Genomic DNA, 22,706 nt, shown 5'->3' with positions numbered 1-22,706 from the left:
GAGCAAAGCTCATCAGCTTGGACCCAAGGTCGCTCACCAGCTCGGACTCAAGGTCGCTGGCTCGAGCAAGGGGTTACTCGGCCTGCTGTAGCCCCATGGTCAAGGCACATACGAGAAAGCAATCAATGAATAACTAAGGTGTTGGTTGCAACGAAAAACTGATAATTGATGCTTCTCATCTCTCTCTGTTCCTGTCTGTCTATCCCTCTCTCTGACTCTCTCTGTCTCTGTAAAAAAAAATAAATAAATAAAGAGAACTGTTAACAGCCACCCTTTGTCCCCCAAATACTTCGGCCTTCCACCTCCAGGCATCGACCCACCACCTTCTCTACGGCCCCCTCATCTTTCCCAGACTCCCACAGATCTGAGCTCCCCCCCAACCCTGGGAGACAGCTGGCCTACACATCTGGGCAGAAGGGAGACAGAATTCACTGAGTCCCACCCTCTAAGCCCTTTCCAAACGGGTTCTTATCCCATCCTCACAGCAACTCTGGGAGACAGGACTTCTTATTACCTATCCCCTCTGCACTAATGGGGAAGCTCATCACTCCTAGGACTCAGAGGGGCTGTGTCCCCAGTCTGAGGTCACAAAGCCTGAAAAGGGTCTGTCTGGTGCTGAAACAGACTCCCTTCCTCTAGGGCACTGTGTGTTGGGGCCACTGCTGCTGGGCTCAGCATGAGACCCAGGGAGGGAAACCTAGGACTGCTTGAACCAAGGATCGGGCAAATTCCAGCTGGGTGTGAGTCAGGGGCCAAGGCTGGACCCAGGCCTTCCCCGCTCTGGCTCCTGTGCCCTGCTTTCTACACAATCATGCTGCTGATTATTGATTAAGCACTTGCTATATGTTACAACCTAATAAGGTAGGGACTATTATTATCCCCACTCTCCTGATAAGGACAGTGGGACCCCAAGAGGTGAAGCAGTTTGTCCATGGTTCCAAGAGCTGACCCGGGGACTTAATCCAGCTGGTCAGCTGCCCTGCACTGCGGCCCCAGACTCACTTCATTTAATCATCTTGGGCCTAACACATAGCTTTTGTTTAAAGCCCGTCTTCTCACTGAGACTCTGACAAAAAGGCTTACTCCTCTCCATATTACTCTAAGTAAGGATCCCAGAACACAGCAGGCGCTTAATGTGTGCAGGTCCAAGGATGCTGGCCATGAGGTTGTGCGGGCCAGGGTAGGAGGTGCTAAGACTTATCTTCTTATTCTACAGCTAGATGAACCATGGCCCACATAGGGAAAGGTACTTATTCAAAGTCACCCAGCAAATCCTGACCAAGTCCTGACTGGGCCCTTTCCTGCGCCTCTGCCTTCCCTCCAGCCCCCCAGAACGGTCTAGCACATGCTGGTGTTGCCGATGCAGCTACCAGGGGATCGGGTGGCTAATAAATTAATAATGTATGTTAGAAACAAAAAAGATAGATGCTTCCACATCACAAACCCTAACAGAGCCTCCTCTGGGGTAGGTGGAGGGCTGACGGGTCGGGGTGGGAAGAAATGCATGGGGTTCCTCCTCTGTCCCCCTCTAAACAATGAAGGAGGTCAGGAAGCAAACCAGGTCTGTTTCCCCCACCTTTCCTCACCCCCCCCATCCTGCTACCCCCCAACTGCCACCCCAGTCCAACCATCACCATCTCCCGCTTGGACTCCTCAGAGGCTCCTTCCTGTCCCCTGCTCCGCCCGGGTCCCCACAGCAGTCAGAGTGGTGCTTTCTAAACACAGATCAGATCCTGTCACCCCTCAAAAGCCTCCACCACGCCCATCTCACTCTCACTCAAGGTCAGCCAAGTCCTGCCCATGGTCCCCGCCCGGAGCTCATCTCCCACTCTTTCCTGGGCCTCTGCTCCAGCCCACTGGCCTCCTTTTACATTCTGACCTCAGGGCCTTTGCCCTGTCACCTCTGCCTGGAACACCCTCTCCCAGGGCTCCCACCCTGGTTTCACTCAGGCCTCTGCTCAAACATGTCCCCTCTGCGGAAATGCTGGCCCCGACCCCTCCGCCCAAACTGGCCCCCATCCCCCTTCTCTGCTCTGGTTTTCTTCGCAGTGCCACCACCACCTAACCAGCTCACTAGAGAGTATTTGCAGTCTTGCCCACTGTACCTTGTCCACAGTCACATGGGTAAGAGGCTTGGATATCAAGGCACCAGCCTGCAGACCCCCAGAGGCCAGGGACCCCCCCCCCCCACCTGCACAACCCATCTGAGTGCCGCAGAAAAGTAGGAGAAGGGTCAGCAGACTTCATATCCACTGGATCTGAGTGTACATCCGCCCACAGTTAGCCACTGTGTGGCTGTCGCAAGCCGCTCCCCCTGTCTGACCGTCAGCATCCTCACCCGTCCATCCAGGAGAAGAGTGATGGGGGGGGGGGGGGCTCCGCATGTCTGGTGAGTGAGCTCCCGAAGGCAAGACCCGTGGTGATGCCTGACTCACTTCGGATCCTCCGCCCCCACCCTGAGGCCTGGCCCTGTGCCAAGCCCCTGCAGACTTCAATACCAGTCTGTTCAATTAAAGGCAGATGACGGATGTCACAGCACTCTGCCAACTGTCACCCAAAAGAACAAACAGAAGCGTATCTTCCTTTTGCTTATCCTGAGAACCTTTCACTCATTCATTCATTTATTCTTCTAACCAATAAATATTTATTGAGGACCTACTATGGCCCAGGCTAGCTATGCCTAGGGAATCTAGTGATGGAACAATTCGATCATGGTCCCTGCTCTTGTGGAGTTTATAGTTTGGGAGGAGAGAAAGAGAGAGAGAATCAAGAAAACACTAATTATTTTTAAATTATGACTGACAAATGCTGCAAAAGACTAGCCTGTGGAGCTATCAGAAGTTCAGGGAAAACATCCCTGAAAAAGTGAAGGATGGGTGAGAGCTAACAGCGTGATGAGTAAGGAGGGAACAGCCCATGCAAAGTCCCTGTGGTGGAGGGAAGCCCAGGGAGTGTGAGGGATTAAAAGGCCAGAGTGGCCGGAGCTGCTAGACTGAGTCGGTAATGGAGACAGCCACAGAATGGGCTGCAGGCAGACCAAGCAGGGCCTATGGGCCACGGGAAGGGTATGTCGTTATCCTGAAAGCAATAGGAAATTATGGAAATGTTTTAGAAAAACAACATGATGGTATTCAAAATCCGATCCCAGGTCAAGTTCTCCTAATACAGGTTTACGTGTCTCTGTGTCCCAGGGTGATCAGAGTTGGGGAGTGTCAGGCTCAAATTTCCCAATTTGCAGATTTTAAGGCAAAAGGTCCTCTCCTCCCAGCACCTTACTGCCAGGTGAGATCATCGACCATGCTGAAAACTCAGCATTTCCAAAGGTCTCTAGGTGTCCACTGACTAAGGTCTACTCGCTGGCCAGGGTCTGCTCAACAGCCCAGTTATCACAGAGAATTAAAATCCACTCAGAAATTCAGGAAACTCAGTGGCTCTCCCTGTGATCCTAACTGGGAGGCATTACCCGGAGTGAGTAGATTATCAGGATGTGTAATTTCTGGAATAAACACAGCTGTGTTTGTTTCTCCGAGCAGTGCTCTAGACAGAGAGGCAGCCCGGCCCACCTCGTGCAGCTGGAGCCTCGCACCTTGGGACAGACGCCATCAGGGTGCGGAGAAAAAGTTCCCTCCTAATAGCCAACGGGCGCTGCCATCCAGGCAAGTCTTTCTGGAGGCCAACCTGGGCCCCTTGGGAAACTGGTGGAGAGGCCACGGAGGTGCAGGTGTTACAGTCCCAGGAGGGAAAGCGAGTGTCAAGGAGGGAAAGCGAGTATCAAGAAACCTCCAGGTCTTTTCCCTTAGGAATGGAGTTGGTCACAATTGGCAGGACAATTTAGAGTCATTAGCCTTGGGAAGTCCATATGCAAGGACCCTGAGAAGGTCACAGGCCAGGCCTGGAGCTTTCCAGATGGGAGAACTAAGGTCCAGGGAAGGGGAATGAAGAGAATAGGGCAGCCAGCAGTGTCACACAGAGCAAGGTCTCAGTCCCAGCTCCAAATGCCCAGGAATCTTGTGGTTGTGGGCAAGTTGTAGCTAACTTTTCTGAGCCTCAGTTTCCTCATCTGTAAAATGGGGACAATTATACCTATTCCAGAGGGTTGTTTTGATGATTAAATACAATTTGACACTTAAAAGGCTTTGTGCAGTGCCTGCCACATTGTAAGAAGCCCTTAAATGATGGTTACTAGTCATGCATTCATTCACTGACTATTGAGCACCTACTATGGCCCAAGCACCATGTAAGCAAGAGGCAAAAATCCTTGCCTTTTTGAAGCATACATTTTTTAAATAGAGAGAGAGTGAGAAGTATCAACTCTTAGTTGCTTCACTTTAGTTGTACCTTTTTTTTTTTTTTTTTTACAAAGACAGAGAGAGGGACAGACAGGGATGGACAGATAGGAATGGAGAGAGATGAGAAGCATCAATCATTAGCTTTTCGTTGCGACACCTTAGTTGTTCATTGATTGCTTTCTTATATGTGCCTTGACTGTGGGGCTATAGCAGACCGAGTAACCACTTGCTCAAACCAGCAACCTTGGGTCCAAGCTGGTGAGCTTTTGCTCAAACCAGATGAGCCCGCGCTCAAGCTGGCGACCTCGGGGTCTCGAACCTGGGTTCTCCGCATCCCAGTCTGACGCTCTACCCACTGTGCCACCGCCTGGTCAGGCTAGTTGTACCTTGATTGCTTCTCGTATGTGCCTTGATTTGGGCTCAAACAGAGCTGAGCCAGCACCCCCTTTCTCAAGCCAGCAACCTTGGGTTCATGTTGATGATCCTGTACTCAAGCTGGTGACCTTGGGGTTTCAAACCGGGGACCTCAGCACCCCAGGTTGATGCTCTATTCACTGCGCCACCAACCATCACACAGGAGCATACATTCTTACAGGGAGAAAAACAGTAACTAGATGTTTTATTTGTTATCATGATTCCCATTCTACAGAAGGGTAAACTGAAGTTCAGAATGGTTAGGTCATTTTTTAACTGTCCGTTATTTTTTATCCCACCTCAGTCTCAAAAGGCTAGAGGCAGATGTTAAACACTTCATCCAAGTCTCTACAACTAGAAAGGGTAGCTACTGACTTTAAAGATCATATCTTCCTTGGGAAGAGTTTCAGTGGTTATGAACCTAGCCCCGGGTTATAGGCCTGCAACTGGCTTTGTGTGACCTCATGCAACTGCTGCCCCTTTCTGGACCTCTGTTTCTATTCATGTCTGGTTCTAGTATTTTGTATTTAGGGATGACTCCTAAAGCACTGCTTGGGTTGTTCCGGCTCTATGGAAGAGCTGGTCCCCAGCAGGATGCCTACGACCTTTCCCTGGTACCAAGGGGTATAGCGGAGCGGAGGACAGGATCCTGAGGAGCTCTCTGGGAGCTGGAGGGCTTCAGCCACGGGAGAAGAGGTCCAGGCAGTAGTCCTCCCCTGACTTGCTCACTCTGCCATGATCCCAACCACTCTAACCCACCCTCCCAGTTTATTTGCTACATCCTGGTCCTTCCCATGACCAGAGTAGCTAGCTGGGTAGGACTAGCCTGCACCCAGGATCTGGCTTAGTCAAGGCCAGGCCCATGCAGCCCCTCCCAGCCTCCAGCCTGCCTCTCCCTGTTCTTGATTCCTCTCCCAGTACCCATCCATGGCCATCTTCCTAAACCCTCCCTTGCTTTTGATTTCTTTCAGTGGCTCCCGAATGTCTCCAGCATCAAGTCCAAACCCTGAAGCTTGACACTGAAGGCCTCTCTTACCTGGCTCAAACCTCCTCTGCCAGCCTCTTTTCCCATGTCTCTCTTCCATTCACGGTGGCTTCTACAAACCTGTCTCTTTGCTCAGGCAACCCTCTACTACCTGTTCCCTCTACTAAGAGTTCCCTTCATTCCATCCACTGTGTGTCAAAGATCCTACCTGGCCAACGTGCCTTCCCCGCCAGACCTTTGCATTCAGTATATTCCATCTTACACACAAGTAGGTATTCATCACATCATCACACATCTCTAAACCTGCTTTTTTTAAAATCTGTAAAACGAGTGTTAATAACTATTAGGCAGGGTTGTTGAAGGGGAAAAATGAGAACATATTAGAAAAGCAGCTAGTGTGGTACCTAGGAACTTGATGGTGGCAGGCTGCTATGATGATGTTGAAGAGAGAAGAGAGAGAAAAGAAGAAGGGAAAGAAGAGATGGAAAAGGAGGAAGAGGAAAGAGAACTTGTCTATCCCTCCACTGGTCCTTAACATTTTCACGTCAGAATGTTAGTTCTGTTTCATTGTTCTCTATGCCCCCCCCCCAAGCATCCTGGGGACAATAATAATTTCACAAATAATTATTGAATGGATGGACAGATGGATGAATAGATGGATGGATGAAAGGAAGAGGAGAATGGGATCATGGGAAGGAAGGAAAGATATATGGACAAATGAATGAAAACAGATAAGTCTGGAGGAGACTGGGTGTGCTATCTCATAAGCCTAGTGGCCGAGCATCCCACTGGCAGCTGAGGTTTCTGGGACCAGATGCCAAATCTGTTCCCCTTGGCTCCCAGCTCCAGGGTTTGGCCAGCATCTCAAGGTTGAGTGAGTGGGAGCTCAGGACAGCTAATGCCCAGGGGAGTGTAAGCTCTTCCCCCACCTGTCACCAGCCTCAAAGAGCCCCAGCTCCTGACAGCAGGAACATAACTCCTAAAGAGTGAGCCAAGTCAATGGAAAATAGGATTTATTTTACAGAAATTCCCTTTGGGGACCAACTTCTCCAGAACTCCTCGGTGCAAAAACTTTGGCAAGTCCACAGTCAATGGCTTAGAAGTTTCTCCAAACCTGAGGAGTATGCTGTTCGCTAACTCTAAGTCCGGAAACTGGAGAATAAAGAAAGAACCACACACAGTTCAGATAGCAAAGTGAATCTGAGGGAGAGAAATGCATCTGAATTTTGGTGTTTGTTCATTCTTCCATTCATTTTTCCATCCAACTATCTAAAACATGCAACCATCCTGCCATTATTCATCCATCCATCCATCCATCCATCCACCCACCCAGCCAGCCATCCAATCCATGTGCTCTCCATGAAACCATTCTATCTATCAACTATCTATCTATCTATCCATCCATCCACTCATCGATCCAACTATCAATCATCCAAGTACTCAGGTGCTACCCACCTATCCAACCAGTATGGAAGAAGATCACCCAGGATGGTCGGAAGGAAACCACTACCAAGGTGACAATGACAGAAGGTTCAACACTGCACACATAAGGGGTAGGACCAAAGAGAGAAGTCAGGACAGGATTCAAACAGAAGGAGGTGTTCAAGCTTGGTCCTAATAAGTAGCAGCAGGAATTTGCCAGGGAGAGAAAGCGAGACAGGTACCCAGGCAAGGGCCAACAGGAAACAGCATGGTAGAGTCTAGAAATCCAAAGGCCTGAGTCCTCAAAACCACTTGGTGAACTGAGGACCAATCCCCAGTTTTTCCAAGTGCATCAGCCTCTCTAACTCCCCCTCGATTTTCAGAGAGTAAGGGCCATGTCCAACCGTAGCTGGGAGTGCAGTTGCCATCTGCCACCCTGGTTTGCGCTCTGGTGGCTGCACTAGGGGTGAATCTGGAGGGGAGTGGAGTGGGTCCCCAACGTTTTATAGGACAGCTTTGCTGTCAAGCAGACACGCCTGTAAATCCCAAGCTCACATTTTGCTGCAATTCCTTAACCGAGTCTTTCTTCCCTGCTCTGAAAATGAAGATGCCACTAATGGTTCCCTCCTGGGCCACCGCGAGGAGTGAAGGAGGTGCAGTGTGTGCAGTGTTGTACCTTCTGTCATTGGTGGCCTCAGTGGCACCTGTATTTACTTCCTTTCTATTGCCTAGGTTGGACCATGCTGTGCTCTGTGTCAACATATCTGGTTTCCCCTCAACAATCCTAGGCGATCCTCTATCATACTGGTTGGACAGTGGACAGGGGCTCGGGGAAGTGCTGGGTGGGCTGTAGGTAATACCTGTTATTCTTCCTAACTGCTGTCAATATTCAAGTCCTACTGTGTGCCAGGCAGAGTGATATAAAATAGAGCTTAAGAAAGTGGGCCTGCCCCTGGTCGGGTGGCTCAATGGATAAAGTGTCATTCTGACTCACAGAGTCATGGGTTCAATCCCTGATTGGGGCATATGCAAGAGGCACTCAACAAGTACACAACTAAATGAAACAACTAAGTGGAACGAGTTGATGCTTCTCTCTCTGCTTCTCTCTCTCTACTTCTCTTTCCCCCTCTCTCTTTCCCCACTCCATCAATGAAAAAATTTTAAAAAAGAAGAAAAACATTTTCTACTAATAATAGATTTTAGTGGCTATGCTTAGGGGATAGATTAAAGTTGCCATGATCTGAAGAGGGAGGATTTTTCTGTGTCCTCCTCCTATATAAAATGGCTAAACAGGAAAAAAAAAAAAAAAGAAGAAGAGAAGAAGAAGAGAAACAGCCCTGCCCGGATAGCTCGGTTGGTTGGAATGTCGTCCCGAAGCGCAGAGGTTGCTGGTTTGATCCCTGGTTAGGGCACATACAGGGACAGAGCTATGTTCCTATCTGTCTGTCTCTCTTTCCTTTCCTCTCTCTCTAAAATCAATCAGTTAAAAAAAAATTTTTAAAGAAAAAAAGAAGAAAGTGAGCCTTAGACATAAACGGATTTCAGTGAACATTAATTCTTTTTCCATGTCTTTAACTTATATTGAAATGGTTCAGAAAAATATATGCATACACACATACACATACCATACAAAGAAAGAACAAATGTGGCAAAAATGTTCACAGTGGTTGAATCTAGGTGAAAACTATATAGGTGTTTATCTTACTAGCAACTTTCTGTATATTTGAAATATTATTTTAAAAGAATGAAAAGGAAAGACATCAGCTCTTTGTCGATCTATCTTGAAGTCAAGCTGCCTGAATCTCGATTCCAGCTCCCTCATTTCTGCCCAAATAATTGTAGGCAAATTATTTCACTTCTCTAAGCCTTAATTTTTTTTAATCTAGAAGAAGCAGGTAATAATAACCCCTAAACACAGTGCCTGGTCTCTAGCCAGTCCTCAACAAATGATAATTGCTGCTGTTGGTATTACTACTACTAAAATTCTCATTGAAAAGCTGAGACACAGGCTAGGACAGGTTCAGTAAACACCTGCTTTTATACACTACCTCTTTTAATTCCCCAAACAACAACTGAGTGACATGATCCTCATTTTACAGATGAGAAACCAAGGCTGAGGAAGGTGAAATGACTTATCCAAGGTGATGCAGCTGGTCAGTGGAGAGGTCAGGATTTGAACAGTCTACCTACCTCCAAAATCTAGGATCTTCCCTCAGTTTCTCCTGCCTTTTCTATGTCCCTGGACCCAGGCCAAAGGGAAATCAGAACCTTTCAACTACAGAAGGGGCCAGTCAGAAAGGAGTCCCAAGCTTCGCTGGCATGGCCGGGCTTACGGGCCAGCACGGGGACACCCAGAGTCAGGGGCCTCCTTGGCAGCTCGGGAGTCCTTTCAACTGTTCTCCTGAGAGCTGCAGGAGCTGCCATCTGAGGCCATGGGGAGTGACAGCTGACACTGATGGGGACAGGCAAGAGGACATACAGGCCGGGGCCCTGACTCGAACAGACTCCCTGGGCCACTGCCTTTTGTGGGTTTCGGAAAGGCCCCACGGGCTCTGGCCAAGGCCGTTCCCAGGCTCTGCCTCCCCGTGAGAGGCGGAGAAGCCCCATTCAGGCAGGACGCATCCCACTGTGCGCTAAGCCGCTTCCTCCCCACTTACACGTTTCAGATGCTTTTTGTCCTTCCGGCTTCCCATGGACTCAGGCCAAGTGACAAGTTGGTGCTGTGGACATATGTCGTCGCCATAATGGGAATGTTGACCCCACGCTCTCTCCCTGCTGGGGCCAGGCAGCTTGTACCCTGCCCCAGCGCTTGGCATGCCCTGTTCTCAGCCACACGGGGCTCTTTCCAGCTCCCCAAATACACTGCACACTCACTGGCCTCCCACTTGGGTTTTCGCAGACACTGTCCCGTTGCCTGGAATGCCGGCCTTGCGCTTCATCGCCTGGCTATTCCTCAACATCCCCCTTAGAAGTCGCCTCTTCCAGGAAGACTTTCCTAGCCCCATTTTACAGTGGAAGAAACTGAGACTCAAAGAGGCAAGTTAAAAGGGCCAAGGTCACGCTGTGTGTAAGCGTCAGAGCCAGAGGACCAACCTAGCTTGGTTCCACTTTAGGACTTCTGCGCTTCCCATCCCTCAAAAAAGAAACGGAAGGAAGGCAAGGCTCTCTGCCTGCAAATGTGGCAGATGCCTGCAAGAAGGAGCTTATGTTCCCGGATTGTTCTGGAAGGTGGGAAACAAACCACGGAGGGAAGTTACAGGAAAGAAGACTCTTCAAGTTGAGGAGGCATCTCTCACACCTTCATTGCTTACCAGCTGTGTGACCTTGGATAAGTCACTTCAGCTCTCTGAACAGCAACTTCTCCAAATGTAAAACGAAGATAACACTACCTTTGCTACCTCTCTCCCCCCACACACCTACAGTAGAGCTTGTAAGCTGCCGCCAGCCAGTGAGCGAAACCCAGCTGGTAAACATGGTTTGGTTTGGCCAGACAGTATTTTAGAGCAAGCTGAATAAAAATGTAAAAACCAGGTTTTTCCATAAATATCAGAACTTTGCAAATCAGAAGATCTGGCAAAACTGAATCCTGGTCCCAGGATGGTAATGTGGTCAGGAGTGGGTAGCACCTGCCTTCTTCAGACAGGACATGTGCTCCACTGGGGGTATGACTAACACCCATCTCCTTACCTCATTCACAATCCAGGACAGCTTGTGAGTCTGGGGTCTCCGGCAATACGCTTGGGACTTCTCTGCACTGGGGTTGGCAAGGAGGAGCCCATTGCTTGTTCCATGGTTTAACCTAACACATACTCTTGGACTATGCATTGCCTCTAGCCTTCCCTGGGTCTTTGAAGGTGATGCTTAGAGTTCCGTGTCCTCTACCACCCCCCCTCACCATTTGCACAAATTTCCATATGCTCTGAACCAACCTGCAGTCCAAAGTTAGATAGGACAGCAACTAGCAATGCCTTTGGACTTTTTAAATTTCCTCCAGTGTTTTCCTATTCCTATGTGGCCCCTGGCCAAGGTAGGAGTGACAAACCCCAGCCACACCACTACAGGTGCTTTTATGGTTGAGTGAAGATCGGTTGCTCCTTGACACAGCCTTCTGAGGTGACTGAAATCTATGACCCCCAGTTTACTGATGAGAAAACTGAGGCCCAGAATGGTGATGTCACCTGGCCTCTTCCTCCAAATTCAATCCTACCAGCTGGCCCAGAGCCTCATGCCAGGTCTTGAAATATCTATGGTCCAGGCTGCTGTTTTTAATTAATTTGTAAGTTTCTTTATTGTACAAACATCTATTTAGTGTCAATCATGAACCAGGTCTTGTGCCAGGCATGGGATAAGGTGAGACAGAGGGTCCCTGCTCTCTCAAAGAGGGCAGAAAACACTGGAAGCCAATGTTGGGGTGGGGGTGGGGAGGGAGAAGGTAGGGAGGTTTCTGGCTTCCTGTCACCACTACCCCATGAGCAGAACTCCCTGGGGCAGAATGTCTCCAAATAATGGCTGCCAACAACGTCTCCCATCACTAAGCACAAAGGGGGAATGTGTGTTCTAAATCTGCATTTGGACCACAGGTTGGCCCAGAGCACGTGGAGATGTGTGCAAATGGTGAAGGGGGTGGGAGGGACAATGAGCTCTGGGCATCACCTTGAGACTCTGGGCAATACATAGTCAAATTTTATGTGTTAAACCACTGAGCAAGAAATGAGGCTTTCCTTTAAGGATTGAAGAGGAAATCAAGCCCAGTATATTGTCCCCCTCCTTGAACCCAATGAGGAAGCCTGGGATGAATCTGAGATGGCTTTGTGACATGCCATTTCATGCCAGCGGTGATGTTTTGTGACATTATAGCCTAGGCCTTAGGAAGTCTTGCAGTTTCCGGTTTAACCTCTTGGGAGCCAGCCACCATGGACAACAGCCTAGACTACCGACAGGTGGAGGATCTGGAGGAGTGAGTGAGGGGGATCAGCCTTCCCTCCATCCTAACCAGGCCCTCAAAGTTGAAGGTGAGGCCACAATACACTTTCCAGCACAACCTAGATGGGGGCAGTCTCATGAGTGGCCCCAGCTGATACTTTGGAGCAGCAGAATAATGAACCCAACCAATCCACTGAGCCAGTGCTGTTTTAAGCCAATATATTTTTGGGTTGGCTTGTTACGCAGCAATGGGTAACTGATACACTTTCCAGGGACAGAACCCTGTATTTTTTATAGCTCTCCCCTCCCTGCCTGCGGCCTGTTGTCACTGGGCACTGAATCCTGGAGCTGGAAGAGGCATCCAAAACTATTGAGTCCCACTCCCTCATTTCAGAGAAGAGGCAGTTGAGGTCCAGGGAGGAGAAGTAATTTACACCAGATCACACAGAGAGACAGGGGCAGATCTAGAAGGCAAACTCAAACCTACTGGGGCCAGAAAAGTAACACAAATGAGTAGCTCCAGTTGGTGGAGCATTACCTCTAGCGTTCACATGTTGTGTATCCAGAGCCAGCCACCATTCGGCTCCTGCCAACAGTGGCCATGTGGGAATCTGGGCCCAGTGAAGCCAGATTGCCTGACTTTTCAGAGACGCCAGGAACAGAATTTCTCTGTAAAAGCTCTCGATTTTTAAATGTTGGCCAAGAATTCAAATTGGATTGATAATCTCTGGGCCATTGAGATTGGCCTTGGGCATCAAGCTGGGTCTGGCCACTGACTTTGGACATATCATGTTATTCCCAAGGCCTCGGTTTCCTCATCTGTAAAATGGGCCCCATGGCTCCTGTCCACTTAGCAAGTTGCCGTGAAAGCCCAGCAAGCTAATGGACTTGGAAGTACAAGCTACGAATGGCCCTGTGACGGCTCCGCAGCCTCAGTTCTCCGCGGAGGTGCCCCTTACAATGAAATGAGTTAACACCCGATTTGTCTAAGTTAGAACAACATTATTCTGACCATTATGACAGAGATTGCATTTTTATGGCAGGTTTGTGAGTTCCAGAACCCTCCCGCTTGCATTATCTCAGGATGTTGATGGAGTCAGAGGCTGGACGGCTGCCTTGGAGACCCTCGCCAGAGCCAAGCCCTTCCTCTGAGCCGCGAGGCACATTCCAGAAGCGACTCGAATGGCAATAAAGAGAATGAGTTTTGGAGTCCCCCAGACCGGGTTTCAAATCCCTGCCTCCCCCTCCCTGGTTATGTGTCCTCCGGCTACTCACCCTCTGAGCTTTGGTTTCCTAATCTGTAAAATGGACATCCTAATAAAATCGCCCGGTGGGGCTATTGAGGCAATTGTGTGAGAAGACATATACAATGCCCTTAGTAGAGTGTCTGGCACCAGAATTGATGGCTGTTATTGTTATCATGGACTGGAGGTTGGCACTGGCAGGCAGACGGCCAGGAAAGAAGGCCTGGATATAGAGGATCCCGGGATTAGGGTGGGCGCACCGGGGTAAGGAGGGGGCCTCGGAGGAAAACCTGGAGGAAACCCAGCGAGGCCGGCTAGAGGGCCTCTCGACCTCCATGAGTCGGACAGACTCAGAACTTCACTCTGGGTCTTTGGTTTTCTTGCAGTTGAGTAAAGAGCAGGTGAGGGAGAGCTGGAGACAGAATCCCCCTAGTGACATGGCACCCGCCTGCCCGCACTCTGCATCCAGGTTCCTGTTGGTAGCACGCAGTAACAGCAACAGTCTGTGTTTACCGCGAGTGCATCACCCTCAGAGCACACACTCAACCTAGTCTTCAGTGGGTTAACACAGCCATTCCTCACACACACAACCATTTCAAGAGCAAGAAACGATATTGAGCCTTCTCAGCCAAAGCTCAGAGAGGTTAAGAAACTGGCCAGAGGAAACACAGTAAAGGACAGTCTGATTTCAATCACCCTTCTTTATAACCCCCAGGCTATGCTGCTTCATGAAAAAAGAGTGAAAGTGGTCAGGGCTGTGCGATTTCAGAGAAAGGAGCAAGAAGTGAGGGTCCTTGACAACTAATGAACACTGGACACAGCCATAGGTCAGCTTGTTCTGTTAGTCACTGTATCCAGGATCTCATTTAATCCTTGCCATGAGCCTCTGACAGACAGCCTGTCCAATTTACAGAAGAGAAAACTGAGGCTCAGACAGCATGTGTCTTGTTCAAGGCCACAGAGCAGGCTAGGTCTCCCTGAGGACACCTTCACCCTTGAGGGACTGCAGCAGGACAGCAGATGGCTCCAGGAAGCTCACCTAGCAAGTCCCAGCGTAAGGCGACCTAGGCAAGCCCCCTAGGTGACACAGGGGCGCCAAAAAGACAGGTGTCCCCTCTTCTTCCTTCAGAGGCAGCTGCCTTAAAAAGCCCTAAAACGCTTTCAGGTAGCCTTATCAGACCAGCCTATCCCATTCAGGAAGCTCCCAGGTGCTGTCAGCACCAACTGCCGCCCTACCCCTGCGAGCTGTGCAAACATTCTTCCCGCCCTGCCCTCCCCCCGCCAAGCCTCTCTGCGCACACCAGCCGGCAGGCAGCCCGGACCAGTGGGCGCTCACTGATGGACTTCACTTCATTTCAATCTCTTCCAGTTTCCGGCTGAGCTTTCTCTTTCTCTTTCCCAGGAGTCCAGTATTTTATCTTAGGCCACTAAAGGGGTTCAGGGGTGGGGGCACAAATTTGTTTACCCAATGGGAAAACCTGAGGAATGTGTTAAAAATACAGATCCCCAAGCCCCTACCCCCCTCCATACCAACCCTGGCCTCGTTACCGATCTACCAGACCTCCAGCTAAGTCAGGCAAGCAGGCCAGGCCCCCAGATGGGACAGGGTCTTGGTCAGAGGTGCAGGCTAGGCCCACCTGCGCCAGGAGGCCATCTGGACCTCACCCCTCCACTCTCGGGAGGGAGCACAGCAGTCTTGCCTTGCCCAGCCCAGGCCTCCTGTCACCAGCCAGCTCCGTCCACCCTTCTTATAGGGGCCTCGCTGTGTGCAGGGAATCCGACCTGCTGCCTAGACCAACAGGTGAGCTCTGGGCAGGCAGAGGAGCCCAGCACAGCTGCCTCTACTCTGACTCTAAGGCTGACACAAAACCTAAATGAAGGAGGGATAAATATGCCAGGAAGGACAACCTCACAGGGGAGGTTGGGGGAGACATCAAGGGGTGATTTGTTGCCTGGACAATCCAGATGCCAAAAAGGAAGCCAGATTAGGACACAGTCATCACTGGCCACACTCACAGGTGCTCTGAGGGAGGAGACTTCAAGGAGCTGAGAACAACATCTAATGGATGGGCTCATGTACCTGATACTTCAGGTGATAATCACAGGAATCCCGGAGGAAATGGAAGTCCAGGGACTCTGAGCTCCTTATCCAGGGCACACAGTGTTCAGTGCTGGGATTTGAACCCAGGTCTGATTCCCTTGAAGGCTGTGCCTTTTCTACCCCACACTGTCTATGAAGTCAGCTGGGCCTGTTCCCCACCATAGCTGCGGTCCCTTCTCCCACACAGCACCTGACATGGAACAGGTGCCCAGTGACTCTTTGAAAATATATCGTTGTATGGAGGAATGAATGAATAAGTCAACTTGCCTTTAAATTCTACAGCATTTGGGTTTTACATCTGATTTCCTGGTTAAGATGAATATGTAAAAGCAGCCTCCTTTAAAAAAAAATGAGAAGCAGAAGAAACAAACATTAAAGGAAAACCAATTCTAAATTAATCCCACTGAAGTCTTATCTAAGACCACTGGGTCTTAGATAGAGGTGGGCCCAGCAGAGGGCTGGCACGGGAGTAAGAAGGGTGGGGAAGCAGGCAGCAGACTCCCAGAAGGAAGGGACTCGTCCAGCACATAGCTGCTGGTGGTCCATTTGAATCCTTAGCTCTGGCCGAAACAATCTATCCATTATCCCCTAACACTTTCCTGTAAGCCCTCGGCTTCTCTCCTCAGGAAGATTTCTCTCATCTCCCCGGCCAGATGGACCCTGTCCTCCATCTCTAGATCATCCTCCTAATACTTATTGCACAACACAATATAATATATTCACTCATTCGCTCCCTCAGCATTCATTCATTCATTCAATGTTCCTGAGCTGACTATGTCATTCAGCTACTGAGTACTCTGGTGACTACGCACAGTTCCAGGTACTGGGAATGCCATGGGTAAAACCTCTCCCCTCCTGGAGTGTACAGACTAGTGGGCAAGGCAGACACCAAACAAGGGGACTAACAAATCTCTGATATGTTTCAGGTGGTGATGGGTAATAATGGAGCAAAATTAAGTAGGTAGGTTAGAAAGTGGCAGGACTGGGTCTGTTTCAGATGAGGTCAGCAGGGAAGACCTCTGGGGAGGTGGCATTGTAACTGAGCTCTTTTTACCACAACTGTGGACACAAAAAGGGTCTTCCTCAGGGAGCTTACAGTCAGTCTAGCAGGAAACAGACAAGCTGGCCTTTTCTCGGCAGTGCAGAGGTGGGTCTGGCTCATCTGAACATCCCACACAGTGAAAGTCAGTGGTTTATTTTATTTTATTTTATTTTATTTTACTGAGAGAAAGAGAGATAGACAGACAGGAAGGGAGAAAGATGAGAAGCATCAATTTGTGGTTGCATCATTTTAGTTGTTCATCAATTCCTTCTCATGTGTACCTTGACCAGTGACCCCTTGCTCAAGCCAGAGACCACGGGAGTCATGTCTATGATCTCATGCTCAAGCCGGCGACCCTGCGCTCAAGACAATGAGCCCGCACTCAAGCCAGTGACCTTGGGGTTTTGAATCTGGGTCCTCAGCACCCTAGGTTGACAGTCTATCCACTGCACCACTACTGTGTCAAACACAAATCTGGCCAGGTCCCTCAATGACTCAAGAACCTTCGATGGTTTCCCACTACCCTCAGCATCAAGTCCAAACTCCTTAGCCTTCCATCCTAGCCCTTCAGGACCTGCCCTGCCCTCCAGTCTCAACCTCCTCTCCCACTGCTGCCCTCGACACCTGTCTTCCTCAGACACACTCAAGTAAGCATCCGATCACCACGCCTCCATGTCTTTACACAGTTTCTTTTTCTAGGCAAATTTCTCCTCTTCCTCTAAGTCCCAAACCTCATTGACGTCAAAAACAAGTTCGTTAGTGTGACAGGTGGCTGAGAAAGTTTCATTGCAGGCAGAATGGGAAGTGAGAAAATAAGGCAAAAGAGAAAGCCATAAAAGACAACCCTCTTCCATCCCAAACCGCCCCTGCTGCCCCAGGTGGTTCACAACTTCCTCCTGGCAGCACCCTGGGGCACACTTATCACATTACAATTTCCCAACTACTTTCCCTATCAGCTTTTCCCTACCCTGCTGCCCACCCCAGATCCAGCGCCACACCAGTTGGAGAGGAAGTCCCAGAGGTACTGAGAGATCAAATGGACAACGTGCACAGAGGAGACCCGATTTTCTCTAAACTTCAACCTTTGGATTCCATCTAGTGGCTGGTCTGTCACTGGCCTCTTCTCTTGTTGGATGTGTCCCCAGGGCACTTCCATCCCTCTCAAAGCCCCCACTTTAGATGCTCTAGACTTGTGATTCCCATGGGGCGGGGGTCTCATGGTTTGGGGGAGATAATAATCTCACCATCCTAACCCAGGAGTCCTCCCCCCCAACACACACACATCCTCTCTCCTCTCCTAGTCCAAGGGCTGGGGATTTCTGGGACCATCATGCTCAGGGCAGCCTTGTTAGTACAGGGCATGAGGAGGGGGAAGGGCAAGGAGGTAGCCACGTGTCTCTGGGTACTGGGAGCCCCAGGGGCTGCCCTCCCACCACCCAGAGCTTCAGCTCCCAGGAGGACCCTGGCATCTTTGGGGATGTGCCACAAGCAGCACCGGCCACCCCCACCTCCCCACATAGGCTTCACACAGTTCTTCACAGTGGACTTTTCCTACTCATATCTGGTTTGGATCTCACAAGCACCCCTGTGAGACAGGCAGAACAAGCATCACAACCACTCTCATTTGACAGATGAGGAAACTGAGGCTCAGAAAGGGAATGTAGGGTGCATATTATAGAACACCAAGAGATTAGCTAGACCATCTTGTACCCAGGGAAACTGAGGCCACTTTAGGGAAGGGAGCTGGCCCAGGATTCCATAGGAAATGTGAAGCAGGGCCCTGACTTCCACCACCATCTCCAGCCCCACGCCCATTTAGTCACCCCCTTGTTCACCCTGAGAGACTAGACTCCTTAGTGTCAAAGGGGCAGAGGAAGAACCTGAAATGAGGTTCGGGTGCCCACTGCAGTCATCCACCCCCCTTGTCCCCAAGTGGCAGCCTGAGCAGCATCCCCTCCTGTTATGTCAGAAACCAACCAGTCTTGTGTCCAGGCCCAGGGTCCAGCCTGGCCGCAGCCTACCAGATACCAATCACCTCCTGCCAGAGACACGGCTGGACAGATGTGGCCCCTCTATCTACCCCACAGTAATTAAAAACACACCCAGACTTCTTCCAATGAGAGAGGGGCCAATTTTCTTCCCCTCTAGCACTGCTGACTGCAACCTACATAGCAATATTTATGCCAAGCTCCCCATAATACTGTAAACATCCCAATGTATAGTGGGCCAACGCATGAGTCATTTCCCCAAAGCCAGAGTTAATAAGTGGTACCTCAGCCATATTCCAGGGAGATCTCCCACCAGCAGCCAGGACCAGGACTGCCTTCCATACCAAGGGCCCCATGGCACCCCGGAGAGTCCCTGAGTCCCAACTCCGGGGAACTGCAGGTAGCCTCCAAAACCTCCAGGAGCGAGAGGACAGCAGCTTTGGGGCCAGAAACTGGGGCTGCCATCCAGGGTCACCCCTTTACCACCCAAAACTAGGTAGGGTCACTAAAAACGCTCATTGCCAAGAGAGACTCAAGTTATAACATGAATCCCATTGTGTCAATCCCTGAAGCTGTAGCCCCCTGGCCTGGTCTGATTTTTGGGGGGTTTGGGGGTTTTTTGCTTTGTTTTTTGTTTGTTTGTTTGCTTGCTTGCTATGAGTTCCAAGAGAGCAAGAGAGCTTTGCACTACCCCAAAGTGAACTGAGATAAGTGTACGTATGCTTCATCCCTCAGCCCAAGGAGGCAGGATCTTGGAAAGGGTTTAGGAACAAGAAAGCCCAGCCAAGTGAAGAGAGCCCAGGCTTCAGAGACCTCAGACCTGGGTTCTATTTATATCACCCACTGACTTCTGAGCCTTGGTTTTCTTATCTATCAAAAGGGAGCAAGATTCATACAGACCTAGCTTCTGGGGGGGAAGACTTATTTTGGGAAATCCAACAAAATTGTGGGTGGGAAAGCACTTTGTAATTTTAAAGTACCTTGTCAACTGTGCGGCACATTGTAAACCACAGAGTGCTGCAGAGAGTGAAAAGTACTTCATAAACTGTAAAGCGATTTGAAAACTGTAAAGTGCTGTACACATGAGAACCATTATTCATATCCATTTTTTTCCCCCTACAAGCTCGGCCATTTCTGGTGGGCACACCCAGACCCCACTAACTTTCCCTTTAGAGGAAGCTGGCTCAGGAGACCTGGCAGCCCGCCTGTCCCTTTGGGGATCAGTGGTACCCATGGGGAGACCGCCCAACGACCCTGGCCAAGGCCAACACATGGCAAGAGCATCTGGTCCGGCCCTGACGGCAGCTGGAAAGTTCCCGGGGCTCCAGCGGCCACGCTGAGCACTGCCGCCAGCGGGGCGGTGGCCGGCAGGGGTGCCCGAAGACCCCGCACAGCGGAGAGATGCCCACGAACCCATCCCCCCGTAGTCCTCTCAGGGAGGGGACCCTATTGTACGCCGCGGGCGATGGGCAAGCACGGACGCGAGTGGCTGGCGCGTTCACTTCCACTCTGCCAGTCCTCTCTCTTCAGGGCGCCGATCCCATCCTGGGGGCGCGTACCCAGAGCCCCCACCCTGGCCAACCGCGGTGCCTCCCTCCTGCTCCCTGCCAAACTTTCCAGCCCCGACAGCGCGTCGGGCCCCCGGGCCCGCGCCCCTCTACCCCGTGCCGAGCAAGGCCAGGCCGGCGCTAAGAGGGTGCCCCGGCCAGGGGCGGCGAGCGCGCGTGGGCAGCCCCCGGCCCTGGGCGGCGCTCGCCCGGCTGGCTACAAAGCCTCAGCAAGATGGTCCCTTCGACTCCTCCTGGCACAGTCAATCAGCGCCCGCCGCTCCCCGGGCGCCCGCGGGGCCCGCGCCTCCCGGCACAGCCGGACACACCTCCCCGCGGTCACCTGCGCCCGGCGCGGGCCCCGGGGCAAACTTTGCGGGCCGCGGGGCAGAGATGGGCGCAGGCGGCCGCCCGTGCCCGGCCGCTCCCCACCCCCATCGCCCGCCCGCTCACCTTCCACCGCGGCGAGCAGCGGCAGCAGCAGCAGCGCGGCCCCCAGCCTCCGCAGGGCCATGGCTGCGCTTCCCGGGGCCTCGGGCCGCGGCTCCGCGGGGCCCGGGCGGCCCGGGCGAGAGCGCGCGCCCCGGGCTCGGGGGGCCGGGGGGGAGCGGCGAGGCGCGGCGAACACACAGCCGCCGCCACCGCGCAGCCAGCAGAATGAGCCATCCAGCCCGGGCAGAACGGGGACCCGGGCTCCGCCAGCGCTGGGCACAGCCCACCTGAGCCGCGGGCGCGGGGGGAGCCCGGCCGGGCCGTTGGTCCCCACATGCGCCCTGGACCCTAGCTGATCGTGCGCGCATCCCCCGCGCCCTGATCCCCGGCGTCGCCCGGGTCAGCCGTGGGCAGCGCGAGCGCTGGAGCGCGGAAAACTTTCGCTCTCGGGCGGCGGAGACACCGGATTCCCCCCACGCAGCAGTGGTCTCTCCCGGCGCTGTGGCTCCTCCAGATAAAGCAGCGATTTCAGCCCAAATGTTTCTGAATTTTTATTGAATGCTGCAAAGCCGGAGAGCGTCTGGCGCGGCTGACAGGGGCAGTGAGAGGGGACCCGGGGGGAGGGCGGAAGAAGGGGCTGCCCAAAGTGGGCTCTGGCCCTACCTGTCAGGGCCGGGAGTGCCATCCCCTCGCCTCAGCCCTGCCACCCGGTCCCTGCGGCTCCAAAAGGGACCGAACTGCAATGAATGAAAAGAGAGAGATTGAGAAAGATAGAGAAGGGGTGAGGGGAGTGGAGATGGGAACAAAACAGGAGGCTTTCCCAGGCGCTTGGACTGGGCTGGGGCCTCCGCCTGGGAGAGCGGGCCTTGGCGCTAACAAGAGGGACTGGGGGTCACTCCTGCAGTGATGGGCTGGGCTCTCTCAGGCAGACCCCAGGGCTACCCTCCCGGCCTTGTTCTGAACCAGAGCAGGAGCCCCTCCCTGCAGACCCTTCTTTATGTACATTGGATTTCTCCTCTGTTCATCTTTTCCCAATTCAGTTTTGGGGTGAAGGAGGCCGATTGGGGGCACCCTTCCCCCAACATATGGAATGGACCTGTCTGTGCAGCCATGGTTTTGTGCATGGCTGTCCCTTCAGCGAGGACACAGCCCCTTGTTCCATCCCTGTGGGCCCGGCCCTGCTCTGACAGCCTTCATCACCATCATCATTAACAGGCTTTTGCAGAGGCCCGATGGTGGGCGGCCTGCAGGGGGCCTTTGGGAATCATCCAGGCAGGGCCCCTGGCCCTTGGGAGCCTCACTCCTGACAAACAAGACCTAACCAGAAGCTTCCCACTCTGTGGAGTGGGTGTAAGACCCCAGTGGAGGTACAGACAGTTTAAATTCGGTCTGTGCCACCCAGACTTCTCCTGTTGCCTTGTCCCACAAACTACAAAGTATCCCTGCAATCCCCTCCCTCAGGCCTACCCTACAGTCCATACCAAGAGAAGGCACCACAGACTTTGAGAATCCATTTAAGGTTTAGAAAATTGGGTCATCTTTTGAAGCTTCAAATCCAGTTGAAATGGATGTCATCCTGGAAGGCCACCAGGAGGAAGTGAGCCTCAAAGGTTGGGAGAGACTGCCTAGGAAGGAACAGAGCTGGAGAAGTGAGCAGAGAGAAGAAAAATGGGGTTTGTAGTGGATTTCCCTCACTTAAACCTACTCTTCTTTGACCAAAGTCAGGATCCACTGAGGTGGGGACTGCCTTTTTTTTTAGTTCCTGCTTCTCAGACTTTCCAGGGGATCCAAGGTTTAAGAAACCCTGAGCTTAGCACATCCTGGGACAAGAATCCCTCTCCTGGGTAGAGTGGCACCAAGCTATCACACTCACCAGTGTCAACATCCAGGTGCCCGATCACTTTCCAATTCAAGAAATATTTTTTCTTAATTTTTATGTTTTTATTTTAGTGAGGAAAGAGAGAGAGAGAGAGAGAGAGAGAGAGAGAGAAAGAGAGAGAGAGAAGGGGAGAGGAGCTCCTGTATGAGCCTTGACCAGGCAAGCCCAGGATTTCGAACTGGCGACATCAGCATTCTAGGTCAAAGCTTTATCCACTGCACCACCAGAGGTCAGGCAAGAAATATTTCTCGAGCACCTACTGTGTGCTAGGTGGATTCAGCTCTTCTGCTATTTCTATTCCCCAGCCCTTGTTACCACACACCCACCCCCAGTGGTACCACCCTCATTGACTCAAAATAGAAACAACAGTGGCATTCACTAAGGATGTGGTACGTGGCACTTGGCTAAGCTTTGATTATACTTTGTCCCCCTTTATCTTT

At 51.6% G+C, this 22,706-nt stretch overlaps 1 protein-coding gene and 1 non-coding gene across 4 annotated transcripts in view; one reads left to right on the top strand and one right to left on the bottom strand.

Moving 5' to 3' along the window:
- EPHB2 (EPH receptor B2) overlaps positions 1-20,596 on the bottom strand; it is a 188,777-nt gene extending 168,181 nt beyond the window's left edge. For all 3 annotated transcript variants that reach the window (XM_066375387.1, XM_066375388.1, XM_066375389.1), the window contains exon 1: positions 20,409-20,596. In XM_066375387.1, the coding sequence (XP_066231484.1) occupies positions 20,409-20,469 (61 nt within the window). In that variant the 5' untranslated portion in view covers positions 20,470-20,596. The remainder of the gene's footprint in view (positions 1-20,408) is intronic.
- On the top strand, positions 8,278-8,409 carry LOC136401621 (small nucleolar RNA SNORA29). The gene has a single exon (XR_010750644.1). It is a non-coding gene; the product is annotated as a small nucleolar RNA SNORA29 (small nucleolar RNA).
- Positions 20,597-22,706: the final 2,110 nt, after the last annotated feature.

This window comes from Saccopteryx leptura, chromosome 3 (assembly GCF_036850995.1).
Source record: "Saccopteryx leptura isolate mSacLep1 chromosome 3, mSacLep1_pri_phased_curated, whole genome shotgun sequence".
Lineage (NCBI taxonomy): Eukaryota > Metazoa > Chordata > Mammalia > Chiroptera > Emballonuridae > Saccopteryx > Saccopteryx leptura.
This window is presented reverse-complemented; position numbering and strand designations above follow the sequence as displayed.